The 14,843-nt window shown below is 59.0% G+C and overlaps 1 protein-coding gene across 2 annotated transcripts in view; it reads right to left on the bottom strand.

Annotated features, from left to right (window-relative positions):
* Positions 1-13,286: 13,286 nt before the first annotated feature.
* The window catches only part of HM13 (histocompatibility minor 13), a 42,241-nt gene continuing 40,684 nt past the window's right edge, over positions 13,287-14,843 (bottom strand). The window contains exons 12-13 of one of the 2 annotated variants that reach the window (XM_062203989.1): positions 14,485-14,631; positions 13,287-13,733 (exon numbers count right to left, since the gene is read on the bottom strand). In XM_062203989.1, coding sequence (XP_062059973.1) covers positions 13,634-13,733; positions 14,485-14,631 — 247 coding nt within the window. In that variant the 3' untranslated portion in view covers positions 13,287-13,633. The remainder of the gene's footprint in view (positions 13,734-14,484; positions 14,632-14,843) is intronic. The other variant, XM_062203988.1, reaches the window with a different exon arrangement.

Raw genomic sequence — 14,843 nt, 5'->3', positions numbered from 1 at the left:
GCAATACGGTGCTAGCAGTGCGATGATTTTTGCATCTTCCAGAAATAAGAGGGAGGCAAGCAGGGAGGCCCAGGGCATTCCAGGAAGAGGCGCGCGGGGGTCTGCGTTCGAGCTGAAGGGGGCACGCAGGGGAGCCCCCAGTGTTCAGCGTGGGAGGGAGCGGAGGGGTACGGGCGACTTGCAGGCTGGCACCCGGGACCTGCGGAGCCGAGGTGGGAAGGAGCGCCGGGCTTTGCCCGGACTTTGTTCCGGGCGCGCACCCGCCCGAAAGGCGTTCCTGGGCACGGAGGCCCGCCCCTGGGGACCGCCTGGCCGCAGCACCCGCCCGCCGCGCCGGACAACCGCCCGCGGCAGATGGGCGCGCTCGGCCCGTGGGAACGGGCTGGGCGGGCGCGGGCGGGGGCGCCGGGAACCGCCCCGGGGGAGCGGCGCGCAGATGGGGCGGGGGCCGGGGGCGGCGGCAGATGGGTGCGAGGCCGGCCCGGGGCCGCGCGACAAAGGAGGAAGGCAGATGTTCGCGGCCAGATGTTCGCTTTCCCGCCGCCCTCCTCCGCGGCTGCGCTGGGCGGGCCGCCCGGCGCCACTGGGAAGCCGGAAGCCGGGAGCCGCGGTCAGGTCCGAGGGCTTCTCAGGTGCGGGCGTTTTACCTCCAGCCGCCCCCACCGCACCAACCTTTCCCACCCTGTTGCTGGAAAGTACTAGAACACCTCTCAGGAATCCGGGCAGAGCGCTCCCTGGGACTGCCTGCCACACCCCCCGAGTGGCAGCTCCGTGTCTGCCGGTGGAGGGGCCTGGTCACACCCTGTGTGCAGCAGCAGTGCCGGCTGCCGCTGGTTAAGCACTTAGCCAAGGCTCTCAACCATTACCCGGCTCAGCTCTCACTGCCGCCCTGTGTACAGGTGCAGCTAAGGGACTGTGACCACAGAGCTCCTGAATGATACTTGTCCAAGGTCACAGCAAGTGCCAGCTGCTGGGGGTGCGGCATCTCAAAGCCGGCACCTCACTTCCTTTAGCTTCCCGTGTGCTCAGTGCTTTACAAACCTATTCTTTTTTTTTTTTTTTTTTGTTTTGTTTTCTGGAAAAAAAGTTATTTTGGGGCTGTTGCGGTGCAGCAAGTCCAGAAGCTGCCTTGATACAGGCATTCCATTTGAGCGCCTGTTAGAGTCCTGGCTGCCCCATGTCTGACCCAGCTCCCTGCTAATGTGCCTGGGAAAGCAGTGGAAGATGGCCCAAGTACTTCGGCCCCTGCCACCCTGGTGGTGACCAGGATTGAGTTCCTGGCTTCTGGCTTCAGCCTGGCCCAGCCCTGGTCGTTGGAGCTGTTTGGGGAGTGAAACAGCAGATGGGAGATCTCTTTCTCTCTCTCTTTCTAATTCCCTTTCAAATAAATAAGAGAGAAAAAGACACAGAGAATACTGTGGGTGTAGTCCCCAAATGGCTGTAACAGCCAGGGCTAGGCCAGGTCCAGGCCAGGAGCTGAGAACTCAGTCTGGGTCTCCCCTGTGAGTGGCAGGAACCTGACAACTTGCCAGGATGCTCATCAACAGGAAGCTGGAAATTGGACTTGAACTTGGGTGCTCCTCCTGATGTGTGATGGAGGCATCTCAACTGTTACGTCAAATGCTTACCCCTTTCCTTTTTTTATTTTTATTTTTTTATTTTTTATTTATTATTATTATTTTTTTATTTTTTTTATTTTTGACAGGCAGAGTGGACAGTGAGAGACAGAGACAGAGAGAAAGGTCTTCCTTTTTGCCGTTGGTTCACCCTCCAATGGCCGCCGCGGTAGCGTGCTGCGGCCAGCGCACCGCGCTGATCCGATGGCAGGAGCCAGGTGCTTATCCTGGTCTCCCATGGGGTGCAGGGCCCAAGCACTTGGGCCATCCTCCACTGCACTCCCGGGCCACAGCAGAGAGCTGGCCTGGAAGAGGGGCAACCGGGACAGGATCGGTGCCCCGACCGGGACTAGAACCCGGTGTGCCGGCGCCGCTAGGCGGAGGATTAGCCTATTGAGCCGCGGCGCCGGCCCCCTTTCCTTTTTTTAATTCACAAACATCTTGGAGCACCCACTGGGGTCTTATACTGAACAGACTGGACAGAAGTCTCGGTCCTGTGGAGTTTGTACTGGGTGGGGTGCGACAGGGTAAGTGTAATGTGTGTTATATCATCTGGGGACAAGTACGACAGAGAGAAATAAGTGGCGCAAGTCGGGGGATACTGGAGGCTGGGGTAATCTTACATGGGGGGGCGACCAGCAAAGGGCTCCCCGAGAAGGAATCTCAGTAAAGAACTTAGTCCAGGGCCACTGTTGTGGCGTACTGGGTTAAGTCGCAACCTGCAACATCAGCATTTCTTATGGGCGTCAGTTTGAGTCCCAGCTGCTCCACTTCCAATTCAGCTCCCTGCTAATGCACCTGGGAAAGCAGCAGAAGATGGTCCAGGTGCTTGGGCCCCTGCACCCACGTGGGAGACCCAGATAAAGCTTCTGGCCTAGCCCCAGCCCCACCCACGGGGGGTCATTTGAGGGGTGAACCAGAGGATGGAAGATCTCTCTATCTCTGCCTTTCAAATGAACACATCTTAAAACAAAATCAGAAACAAAAAAGAACTTAGTCCCTTGCTACCCTTGACTATTTAGGGGAAAACAAAGCAAAACAAAACACTGCAGGTGCAAGTCCCAGCCCGTGCCAAGACCAGAGGCAGAGGTGTGCCCAGCGTGGTGTGGTGACAAGGCCATTGTGACTAGCCGAGTGAGATGTGGGGGTAGGCAGGGGTGGCTCCTGTCCTGCAACCCCAGGTAGGTCCTGGGGAGGACTCTGGGGAAGACGTGAGCCCCCCCGGGGTGGGTGGAGTTGAGGACCGTGGCCGCTTGCATGGTGCAGAATCACCACAACCCTGTGCAGTGCGTGCGTGTGGCTGCTGCCCCTCGGGGCCTGGTGTTTCTCCATTTCAGGATGCCAGCAGTTGGTGCAGATCAGGGTTTCTAAAGGCTCCCGGGTGGGCCTCAGCACTGTGTGAATCTGATGTGCATTTCTGGGAAGGAGATGCAGTGCTTCTGACATTGCCAGAGGGGTCAGGAGGGCCGTCCCCAGGGCTCCCGCAGCTGTGCTCCTCGGAGCAACCGATTGGAAAGGACCTAACTGCCCGTTGGAAGGAGAATGGCTGAATAAACTGTGAAATACCATGTGGCCCTGGGAAATCATGAGACAGCACTTCCTCTTGCAGGAATTTATCCTAAGGATATTCTCAAATGTGTGAAATGATGTAGGTACAGGAAGAGCGGCCAGCTGGAAAAATCCCGCGCGTCCATCACCAGGGGACTGGCTGCACAAAGGGAGCAGGAGGCTCCTGCCATCCTTTTTGTCTTTTTCTTTTTTAACCAATTAATGACTTTGAAAGGCAAAGTGACAGAGAGGGACACACACACACACACATACGGGGAGAGGGAGGGAGGGAAGGTGGGAGGGAGGGAGAGGAGGGAGAGAGAGGGAGATTGTTTTATCCATTGGTTCGCTCCGCAAGCAGCCAGCAGTAGTCAGGGCTAGCCCAGGCTGATGCCAGGAACCTGGAACTTCATCAGGGTCTCCTGTGTGGGTGGCAGGGACCCAAGCGCTGAAGCCATCACCTGCTGCCTCCCAGGTGCATCAGCAGGAAGCCGGGCTGGAAGTGGAGTGGCTGGGCCTGGAACTCGCACTCCGCTTGGAGCTGCGAGCTGCAGCTGTGCTACAGAGCCCAAGCCTCCCTGTTACCGTGATCTGCCAAGATCTGCAAGGTGCGCTGTTAAAAAAGAAACCAATCGCAGAGTAGTCTGTCCAGACTGCCCTGACCATTCGTCATTTTAAAAGAAGCAAAGGGGGCAGATTTTGGCCTAGCAGTTCAGCCGCTACTTAAGATGCCCACACTCCACACCAGAGGCCTGGGTTCCAGGCTGTGGCTCCTGACTCAGTTTCCTGCTGCTACTCTGCAGGGCGGCAGTGATGGCTCAAGTGTTGGGGCTCCTGCTCCCACGTGGGAGATCTGCAGTGAGTTCTTAGCTCCTGGCTTTGGTCTAGGCCCGGCTCCAGCCACTGTCGGCATTTGGGGAGTGAACTAGTAGGTAGAACTTCTGTCTCTGCTGGTCTGTCTCTCCCTATCTGCTTCTTAAATACATACAGAAAACAAAGAGAAGAAACTGGAAAGAGTGCATGTGTATTTGCTTGTCTTGCTAGGAAACAGCCTCCAAGGAGGACAAAGGGACCTGCTCTGATGCTTCGTGACTGTTGTGCTGTGAGCAGGTCCTGCCTCTTCAAAATGGAATTAAATGCAAATGGAAGGAGGGGTGGTATGGACCCTACAGACTTCTCCCACTCTGAGACTGTGTGGTGTGAAAGCCATCTGTGAACAAGCGGGCGACACTCGGCTGGTGCGTGAGCCCCGCCTGGCGGGCAGGATCCACCTGGAGGTGGCTGGGGCCGGGGTGCACAGGGAGCGCCTGCCACTCAGGGACAGAAGTGTTTCTAGAACTGCCGCTCCCTGAGCTCGCGACTTGCCTGTTGGAAGTGGACCCCTCAGGATTTTTAGTTCAGAGTTGTTTTAGTTCAGAGTTGTGACTCTAGCCTCCACGCCACGGCAGGACGCTGTGGCCCCCACGCCCCTGTACCTATAGAAGTTAACTTGTAGTGCTGGCGCTGTGGCGTAGTGGGTTAAAACCCTGACCTGCATCTCATATGGGCACGGGTTCGAGTCCCAGCTGCTCTACTTCTGATCCAGCTCCCTGCTAATGTGCCTGGGAAAGCAGTAGAAGATGGCCCAAGTGTTTGGGCCCCTGCACCCGCATGGGAGACCTAAAGGAAGCTCCTGGCTCCTGGTTTCGGATAGGTGCAGCTCCAGCCATTGTGGCCATCTGGGGAGTGAACCAACAGATGGAAGACCTCTTTCTCTGTCTCTACTTCTCCCTGTAACTCTGTCTTTCAAATAAATAAAAATATATCTTAAAAAAAGTTAACTCATTTACCCACCCCACCCCCATTTCCTTTTTGTCTCTATGGATGTGCCCATTCTGGGTATTTCCTTTGGGCCTTTTGTGATTGGCGCATTCACAGAGCTTGAGGTTTTGAGTCCTTCCAGAATGTTCTTCTTACACAGAACCCAGACAGGTAGTGGTATTCTCTGGAGTTGAGCTCTGGGATCACCTGAGATACTCAGATTTAAGGTGGACAGTCCCCTTTTTGTTGGATGGATTTTTGTATCCTTGTCTTTTCTTTATTTTTAAAAATGTTTTCATCTATCCGAAAAGCAGAACGACACACAGATTTTCCATGTTCCCACCGACTGGTTCACTCCCCAGATGCCACACTTAAGCCGAGAGCCGAGAGCCAGGAGCTCCATCCGCATTCCCACACGGGTGCCGGGGCCCAAGCACTTGGGCCATCACCCACTGCCTTGCAGGTGTGCGGAGCTGGGTGGCAGGCGTGGTGGCTGGGACTTGAACGTTTGACTGGAGAAACCCCCCCCCCCCCCCCCCCCCGCACAAGGCTGACACGGCCTGGGAGCTGAGGACCTGTGCCGCCGCTACCGCCCCGCGGGCCCGAGCTGTGGCGGAGGGGTTGGGGACTGGGAGGAGGGGGCCCTTCTCCACCCCTTCCTCCCTTCCCTGGGAAAATCCAACAGGTGGTGAGGCTGAGCGCCCGGGCTTTTGTGCCGGACCGGCGGGCCGGAGGGCGCAGTGTGTGTCTGGGGAAGATGGATGCCTTCATTACCATGTGAATCCTGGGAACGGCCGCGGCCCGGAGGTGGGTGGGCGTGGGCTGTGGGGCCGGGGCTGGACGTTCTCAGGCCCAGACCACACAGCGCCTGGGAAGGGGGTCCCGTGGAATCCTGAGAGACCCATTGAAAAAAAAAAAAACAAAAAACCACGACACAACAGATCCTGGGATTTCCCCTCTTGTTCGATTTCTCTTAGGCCATTTCCATCCTGTGGGGCTTCCAGAGACACAGACGGACAACAAAACAAAAAATGCTAAGGAAGAAAAACTCTTTTTTTCCCCCTTCCTCACTGCGGCTTGCTTTCCCACCGACAGTGCGGCGCGGCGCGCTGGGGCATGAACACAGCGGCTGCGGCCCGCCTGCGGCCCTGGCTGGCTCCCCCGTGCCCGTGGGCTGTGTCCTTGGCAAACCCAGAGCCATCAGCGGGTATTGCTGAGCAAACTGGGAGCAGGGTTGAGTCCTAAAGAAATGAGAAGTGGCGTTCACTTGGCCAGAGGAGAAAGGCCTGGCTGGCGTTTGGGAAGGAGGCAGGTAGGGGACAGAGAAGGCTCTCTCCCAGTTAGTGTGCCCCCATTTCACAGATGAGGAAACTGGGCAGTCAGAATGGCAAACCTTGGGGCAGAGGACACCAGTATCCCGTATTGGAGTGCCTGCTTCTGATCCAGCTTCCTGCTAATGTGCCTGGGGGGCAGCTCAAGTACACGGGTTCCTGTTACCCACTTGAGAGACCAGGATGGAGTTCCTGGCTCCTGGCTTTGGCCTGGCCAAAGTGAACCAGCAGATGGAAGCGCTCTCTCTCTCTCTCTCTCTAATTCTGCTTTTCAAATAAATAAATAATTAGATTTTAGATTTTCAAAGCTGGTCTTAGTCTTACTGCACAGTCTGCGAGCTTCTCTGGAGTTTCTGCATGTGGACACAGGGAGGCTGGTGGGGACAGGCACAGGCTGGGTGGGGAGTGATCTGGGCAGAGGGTAGCATGGATCAGAAATACAAGATACACACACACACACACACACACGGGCAGGAAGGTGCAATGGCGCCCATTCACTAACTTGCATATGCAGAATCTTTGCAAAAACCCTTTTGTTAACCCACACATGCCTAGTCACACAGGATCTCTCATCTGTTTTTAAAAAGACATATTTATTGGGGCCAGCACTGTGGTGCAGTGGGTTAAAGCCCTGGCCTGAAGTGCCAGCATCTCATATGGGCGCCGGTTCTAGTCTTGGCTGCTCCTTCTCCAATCCAGCTCTCTGCTATGGCCTGGGAAAGCAGTAGAAGGTGGCCCAAGTCCTTGGGCCCCTGCACCCATATGGGAGCCCCGGCTTTGGATGGGTGCAGCTCGGGCTTTTGTGGCCATCTGGGAAGTGAACCAGCGGATGGAAGACCTCTCCGTCTCTACCTCTCTGTGTAATTCTGACTTTCAAATAAATAAAATAAAGCTTTTTTTTAAAGATGTATTTATTTGAAAGGCAGAGTGGGTATGCAGTGGGGGAGGTAGGAGACCCAGAGGGAGGTATTCCCTACTCTGGTTCCTTCCCCAAATGGATACAACAACCTGGGGCTGGGCCAGCTCGAAGTCAGGAGTCTGGAACTCCATCCTGGTCTCCTATGTGAGTGCAGGGGCCCAAGCACTTGCGTCATCTTCAGCTGTTTCCCAGGTGCTTTAGCAGGGAGCTGGATTGAAAGCAGAGCAGCTGAGACATGAATTGGTGCCCATATGGGATATCGCAGTTGCACACGGTGGTTTAACCCACTGCACCGCAACACCAGCTCTAGGATCTCTCTCATGCATGCGTGCGTGCACACACACACACCCCAATGTAGTTACTGCTTCACATGTTCTCACACACGCTTCTCAACACACCAGGGTAGACACCAATGTGTACGTTTGCATTCTGTTCAGTGAAAGTCCTAGCAAGCCCTTGGCTGGGCCTGAGCTCCTGCTGTGGCCAACAGACCAAACCCAAAAGGCGTTCTCCACGGCACCTCCACAGAGCTGTGCACCTGCCTTCCCAGGGAGTCCCGGGAGAGGGGAAAGTAGCCAGCCCACCAGAGGCTGGTGCAGGCAGCAGGAGCAAGTGCCTGCGGGCAGTCAGTCAGTGCGGCCATTTGTCTCTCGGCTGAGCTCCTCGCAGCGCTGCCTGTACTGCCTGGCGCTGGGCTCGCAGACAGAGCCAGCTGAGATCTGTAAATTTGTCGTTTGCAGCCAGCGTTGTGGCACACCTGCACGCTGGTTCTGTCCTGGCTGCTCCACTTCCTGTCTTGCTCCCTGCTAATGCAGCTGGGAAGAGCAGGATGGGGTCCCTGGCTCCTGGCTTCAGCCTGGCCCAGCCCTGGCTGTTGCAGCCACTTGGGGAATGAACGCATGGTGGAAGATCTTTCTCTCTCTGTCACTTGGCCTTTCAAATAAATAAATAAATCATTTTTAAAAATGTGCTGTAATTTTGTCTTTTGACAATTCACAGACCCAACCATGTAGAAACACGCGTGTCCCGCGCATAAGGTTTCAACTCCTGCACCCTTACAGGCCTGAACAGGCCAGATGTGCACGGATTCTCCCAAGAACACACACTCTGCCACACAGACACGGACACACGCGCTCACAGCTGCGTGGGAACCTGTCACGAAGAAAGGGGCTCAGCCCCGTCCCTGATTCCCCACCTCGGCGGCGGCTGTCCAGTCTCAGCCCTGGGTTTTTCTACTGCCCAGCCCCTCCCCCACCTTGACACCTATGCTTCCTGGGCCTCTACCTCCCTCCCGCTCCAGCTGGCCCTGGGACAGCCAGAGAGGGGCAGGCACCCAGCTCCTGGTGCCGGAGATGGCCCGCTCCTGGAGGCCTTGAATGCAGGACCAGGGTGCTGAGCCTCAGCGGGTCCTTCCCCTCCCCCGAGGGCTGATCCCAGGGCCACAGGGCCAGCCCACTGGGCAGCTTTGGGGATGGCAGGAGGTCCTAATACAGACACCCCCCACCCCGGCCTCATCTCCTGGGCAGGGGTCTGCCCTACATGCAGGTAACTGCTCTGTTTCCCTTGTCTGGCGTCAAAGCGACAGAGGCTGAGTATTAGATAGGAGGAGGTCAGAAACGGGTGTCAAAATAATATGCGCTGTCAATCAATTTGGGTTAAAAATACTTACTAAGCTGGGCCAGCGCTGTGGCGCAGTGGGTTGGGTTCAGCCACTGCTGACGATGCCAGCAGCCCCTATCCAAGCGCCGGTTTGAGTCCCGAATGCTCCACTTCCAATTGAGCTCCCTGCTCACGTGCCTGGGAAGGCACCGGGTGATGGCTCAAGTCCTTGGGCCCCTGCCACCCACATGGGAAACACAACAGCCAAGGCTGGCCATGCTGAAGCCAGGAACCTGGAACTCAACTCCATCTGGGTCTCCCATGTGGGCGGCAGGGACCCAAGTCCTTGAGCCATCACCTGCTGCCTCCCAGGGGGTGCCTCGGCAGGAAGCTGGATCAGCAGCTGCCAAGCCTGCCCAGAACCCAGGTGCTCCCGTGTGGGATGCGGGTGTCCTAACTGCTACCTGCTGTGCCAAACACTTGCTCTGGGAATGCTGCGTTTTTTTTTTTTTTTTAATTTATTTATCTGAAAGGCAGAGTCTCTCTCTCTGTGTGTCTCTCCCTCACACAGAGACATCTTTCATCCACTGGTTCAGTCCCCAAATGGGTGCAATGACCTGGAACTCTGGGTCTCCTGTATGGATATCAGGGGCCCAAGCACCTGGACCATCTTCCTGCGTTCCCAGGTGCATTAGCAGGGAACTGGATCGGAAGTGGAGCAGCCAGGACTGGAACTGGCGCCCCTGTGGGATGCTGGCGCTGCAGGCGGCGGCTTTACCTAGGCGGCACTGGTTTCATCTCAGTTCTCTGTCGCCAGCATTGGGCTCTCCTGATTCCCTTCAGCTCTGAGCTGCTGGGAATATAGACCTCTCTGGGACCTGAGCAGAGCCAGGGACATTTTTAAGGACAGGAGTGGAGTGAGTTCAACAGTCCCCAAGGAGAGGGAATCGGAGTGGAGTCAGGAGCCCGGCGTCGGTGGCCCCGCCAGGCTTCGGAGGGGCACAGGGGTGATGGCCCTGAGTCCTGTCTCTCAGCTCCCCACTTGGTCATCGCCGGCTCCCAGGCCTCCTCCACTGCCAAGCACCCTTGCTCTGAGCCCTTCTTTGGCTCTCTGGCCTCATGGGCTCTGCCCAGCTGCCCACATCCCCTCTGCCCCCCCCCCCCCGGAAGAGCAGGTGAGGGCAGTGAGCTGCTTCCTCACGTCTCACCTTTGCCGCTCTGTCCGGCCCTCTGGGACCTTGGTCAGGTTTCAGATCCTCCTTGGATTTTAAATGCTGCCGGCACCAGATGTAGCTAAGAGTTCATTTCTTTTTTTTTTTCCTCCTAAGGCTAGATTTCTTTTTGTGTTTTATTGATTTATTTTTATTTATTTGAAAGTCAGAGTCAGAGAGAGAGAATCTTTCTTCCACTGGTTCACTCCCCACAGGGTCCCAATGGCTAGGGCTGGGCCAGGGTGAAGCCAGGAGCCAGGAGCCATCCAGGGCTTCCGCGTGGGTGGGAGGGGCTCTACTTGAGCCATTTTCTGCTGCCTTCCAGCCGCATTAGCAGGCAGCTGGATCAGAATCGGAGCAGCCAGGATTCGAACCAACACCCCCCACTGTACTGGTTTTTGAAAAGTCATGTTCACTTGACCCAAACTTTTAAAAATACAAAAGATGGCAAAGTTTTCATATTCAGCAAAAATTTCTTCCCAAGCAACCCAGCGGCCGGCCTTCAGATGTACCCGGATCTCTCTTCTCACATCTCGGAGGCCCTTCCAGAAATGTCACCTACTGGGACGCACATCACGTGCGCCCTCCGTGTGCACTGTCCCACTTCCCACACGACCCGTGTGCCAGGTGAGCAGCATGGAGCTTGAGGAAGAGCTCTTGTTCGTGGGCATAGACTCCGGGCCCCGGCAAGGTCCTCAGGAGGAAAACCAAGGCTCGGCCTCCGCGGGCTTACGACCCGGGGCCACCCGCGCAGGGGGACGTGCACGCCGAGGAACCGAAGGGAAGGAGACGCCGAGTTCACGCAGCCCCGCGTCGGAGGCCGCGGACCTGAGAGGCCGGGAAGCCAGGCGGCCGCCCCCGCGGGGAGACCCCTGCCCGCGACGCAGCCGCAGCGCCGGGACGCGAGGCGCCCACGCTCGCCGGCGGCGGCCCCTCCCCGGGGGCGTGGCCGCGGCCCCGCCCCCGCGCGCACATTCCTGGCAGCCGCGGCCGGCCGTTTCCTGCCTGCGTCGCTGGGCGGGCGGCCGGCCCATCTGGCGGCCCCCACGGGGCGGCGCGGGGAGGCGGCCCAGACTCGCTGGAGCCAGGCGCCGGCCGGGTTCCCCGCTGCCCGCCTGGAGAGCCCAGGTGTGGCCGCGGCGGGGGTGGGGGTGGCGCTTCCCTTCCCGCCCGCTTGGCCTTTCCTGACGCACCCGGGCAGGATGCAGCTTCCGCCCCCTGCGACCCGGCCTGCGCCCACCGGGGGAATCTGAGCAGGGGGGTGCGGCCGCCCCGGCCCCGGGCCGGCTGAACTCTGACCTCCTGGGCCGCAAGGCTCTTGCCTCGCCCCTCAGGAACCCCCGGCAGGACGGTGCCTTCTCTCGGTCTTGACCTGTGTTCCCTGCGGTGCCCCAGGTACTGAGGCCGGACAAACGTGCTCCCCCCAAAGTTAAAGCAGCGCCCTGGGAGGGAGGCGCTAGCGACGGGGCAGTCAGGTGGGGAGGTGGGAGCCGGCCGGGCTTTCACACAGAGACCGCCCACCCCCTATCCTCAGCCAGGTCGACGTCACAGTGGCCACCTCCTCACCCTGTGCACTTGCTAAAGGCCTCTCTGCCTCAGTTTCCCCGCCCGTTAAATGACTGCATAGCCCCAGTCCCGTGTGAAACTGACACGTTAAACACAAGGGGTATGCATTAGGGCTCTCAGTGGGGCTGGTTTTCCCTTGGAGTCTCCTCTCACCTACTGTAGTCAGGGGAGACTGAGGCAGAGAGACACCAACAACTCAGCACTGGGGCACTGTTTTCCGACTCCACACCCACCCGAGGGGGAGGCCGGCCCCAGGCCCAGCACCCAGCCCTGACTCCAGCGCGCAGGCCCCGTCCGTGGCCGGCCTGGTGCCATTTTTCCATGGGACTCCGGCGGTGGCAGTTCACATCTGGAGTCTAGACTCCAAGGCTCTGCCGGCCGGGCCTACCGCCCGGGCTGGGCCACCGCTGCCCGCTGTTTGCTCAGCTGAAGCTGGTTAATTGGAATTGGAGTGGCCTCTGCGGTGCCGGCTGGCCGGGCGGGCCCTGCTCGGCGCTGCCGAGGTCTGTGGAACATCTGGCCCGGCCAGGACGGTCATTAGGTGGCAGGCGCCCGGCGCCACTGCCACCTCAGCCTCCGCCGGGGGCCGGCGGTGACTCAATGAGGCCTTTGTGGGCCCCGGGCCGCAGAGCCAACCGCGCTGTGTGCCTGGGCCGCTTGCCCCATCTGCCGCCCTCACAGGGGCTTTGTTCCAGGACCACACGGCCTCCCCCTGGAGGCGGCTGGAGTTGGCGGAGATCCGAGAAGCCCCTGAAAGGGACCCTCCTGGCTGGGAGAAGCCTTCGATTCCTCCTCTTTCTTTCCATAGAACCCTGGGCCCAGGGAAGCTGGGTGCTGGCTCAGAGGGGCCCAGCCCACCAGCCACGTGACCGAGTCCCAGGGCTCCGGAGAGGGCCTGTACAGTCCTCAGGAGCTTGGAATCCACTTCTGATCGCTTGAGGTCCACCTGATGTCCACTGCAAGCGCCTCTGTGCTCTCAGCTGTAAGGGGCTAACAGCAGCTCCCAGAACCCAAGGCTGTGAGAACTGAAACTGGCACACGTCCGTCCCAGCAAGGTTTTCACAGGCACTGAGTCTCTGGTCACGCTTGTCCTTTGAATGTGAAGTCGAACGAGGGAGAGTCCTGGCTAGATCTCAGGCCAACGGCCACCCCATCCTGTCTCAATGTCCCCACACCAGGCTGGTGGGTGAGGGCTGTGCCCACTCCTCCCCATCCACGGGGGCCTCTCCCACAGGCAGGGCTGAGGGAACCCTGGCTCAGGGGTCTGTGGCTCTCGGGCACAGGCGGCCTGTCCAGGGTTCCCGGCCCTGGCCCTGCAGCAGTCACTCTGGGAAGAGTCCTGGGAATGGGCACAATGGAAGAGATGGGACCTTTGTCTCCTAGGCAACCCAGAGTCCAGGCCCTCTGCAGCTGAAGCCAGCGGCCATGGGGACCGTGGGGACCAGGGAGGCGCGCCAGCATCAGCTTTGGCACCCCCCTCACAGCTTGCCCGGGCCGGGGAGGGGGGCAAGCCCAGCACTCGCCTGACCCTCACTGTTGGGGGGAAAATGATGGCTGGGAGGAGGGCTCATGGGCCCCCTCTGCTGGCCGGCCCGCTGGCAGCGCACCGGGGGTAGGGAGGCTCTCAGGAAGCTTTTGGGTGGGCAGTGAGACGCCTAACGCCAGTGTAGGACGCCAGCAGCACCGCAGGGAGCCCTTCCAGGAGCACAGTGGCCCGCCCCAGCCATGGGATGAGTTTTTAATGTGAGGCAAAGTCAGTCCACAATACAAAAATCTAAAAATCACACCCTTTTTCCCACTTGGCTTCTGGGAAGGGAGGAAGCTGGGGGATTCCTTTGCCTGCAGGGGAGAGGGAGGAGCCGAGGGAGGCCAGAGGAGGAGGAGAGGGAAGCTGAGGCCACAGGGGCGTGGCTGGAGGGATCTGCTGCCCTCTCCCTGGTCCTGGAGCTGCCCTCAGCCTCCTGCGTCCTCTGCCCGTGCACGCCTGTGTGGGTCCTTCCCCCGCCAGTCAGGTCTGGCCCCAGAGGGTCAGCCCCAGGGGAGTCACTTCTCCTTCTTCTCCAGCCCCTTCGATGCAGATGCCTCTGTTGCCTCTTTGGATTCTGTCACTGCTGTTGGATCCTTGGGACTCGACTCCTCATAACTGAGCAAAAACCAAACGGAGATAGGTCAGAGCGGGCAGAGCGTGGGACCTTCGGCGCCCCCTCTCCCTCCGATCCAAGAAAGCCCCCCAGGCATTTGTGGGCGTCAGGCCTGCAGCCCCTGCCCAGCATCCTCCAGTCCTCGGGCTGCTCAGCATGCTCTGTGCCCAGTGGGGCCAAGAGGCAGCAGGGGCAAGTGGGGCAGAGGTTGTGCCTGGGCTTGTGTGGACCAACTGGCTTCTTGAATCTTCTGCAGGCGAATGAACAAAGGGGTAGCCAGGAAGAGACTAGGGGGCCCGGCTGCCTCCCAGGGCACAGGACAGGAGCCAAAGAGCTCGGCCCCAGGGGTGCAGAGCAGGGCTGGCTCGACTGGCGAGGGGCAAGGTGCCGCCTCTGCAGACACCCTGGCTCAGTTCTCTCACTGTGGGCTTCCCTTATTGAGTAACTGAGTTCATGCCAAGGCCAAACACATATTTGCTCGCCAGATCAACCCAGTGAGGCAGGGACGAGACAGAGATGAAGAAAGGCTCTGAAGGAGAAAGTGACTTCTCCTGGGTTCCACCTACACAGTGAGCAGCAACCAGTCTCTCATCCACTCAGGGGGCCCCCACCCCTGGTGGGGATACTGGGTTTTGGGCACCCCTGCCTCCTAGCCCCTGGCTCGCCTTGTACACTGAAGCTGGGGTATCTGCCCTACCTTGGGCCCCGGGGTAGTGGGGGGAAGCGGGCAGGTGGGCACCCGCTAGGCATTACATGGCGCTGGGATTCTGCGGGCGCCGGCGGCGAGGGCCAGCTAGCTTCTGCTGCATGGAGTCGGCCAGGCTGGCTGGGGAGCCCGAGACCGTGGGGAAGTGGGTGAGCCTCGGGGTATGAGGCAGGATTTCCGCTGAGGACTCGTAGCTGTGTGAGAGACAGAGACAGAGACAGGAAAAAGAGATGGAGAGGGAAAGACTGACGGAGGACAGAGACTCCCTTCTGAAGGGGCGAGGGCAGCATGGTCTCCTCTCTCTCTGCCTCCGGAGACTTTGCAGGCGCACCACGCGGCTGTGTGAGGCAAGGGTGCTCTAGATGCATTGACTGCTGTGCCCATCTCGGAGACCCTGGGGCGCCAC

This window comes from Lepus europaeus, chromosome 10 (genome assembly GCF_033115175.1).
Source record: "Lepus europaeus isolate LE1 chromosome 10, mLepTim1.pri, whole genome shotgun sequence".
In the NCBI taxonomy this organism is placed as follows: domain Eukaryota; kingdom Metazoa; phylum Chordata; class Mammalia; order Lagomorpha; family Leporidae; genus Lepus; species Lepus europaeus.
Note: the sequence above shows the minus strand (reverse complement) of the source record. Positions and strands in the feature narration are given on the sequence as shown.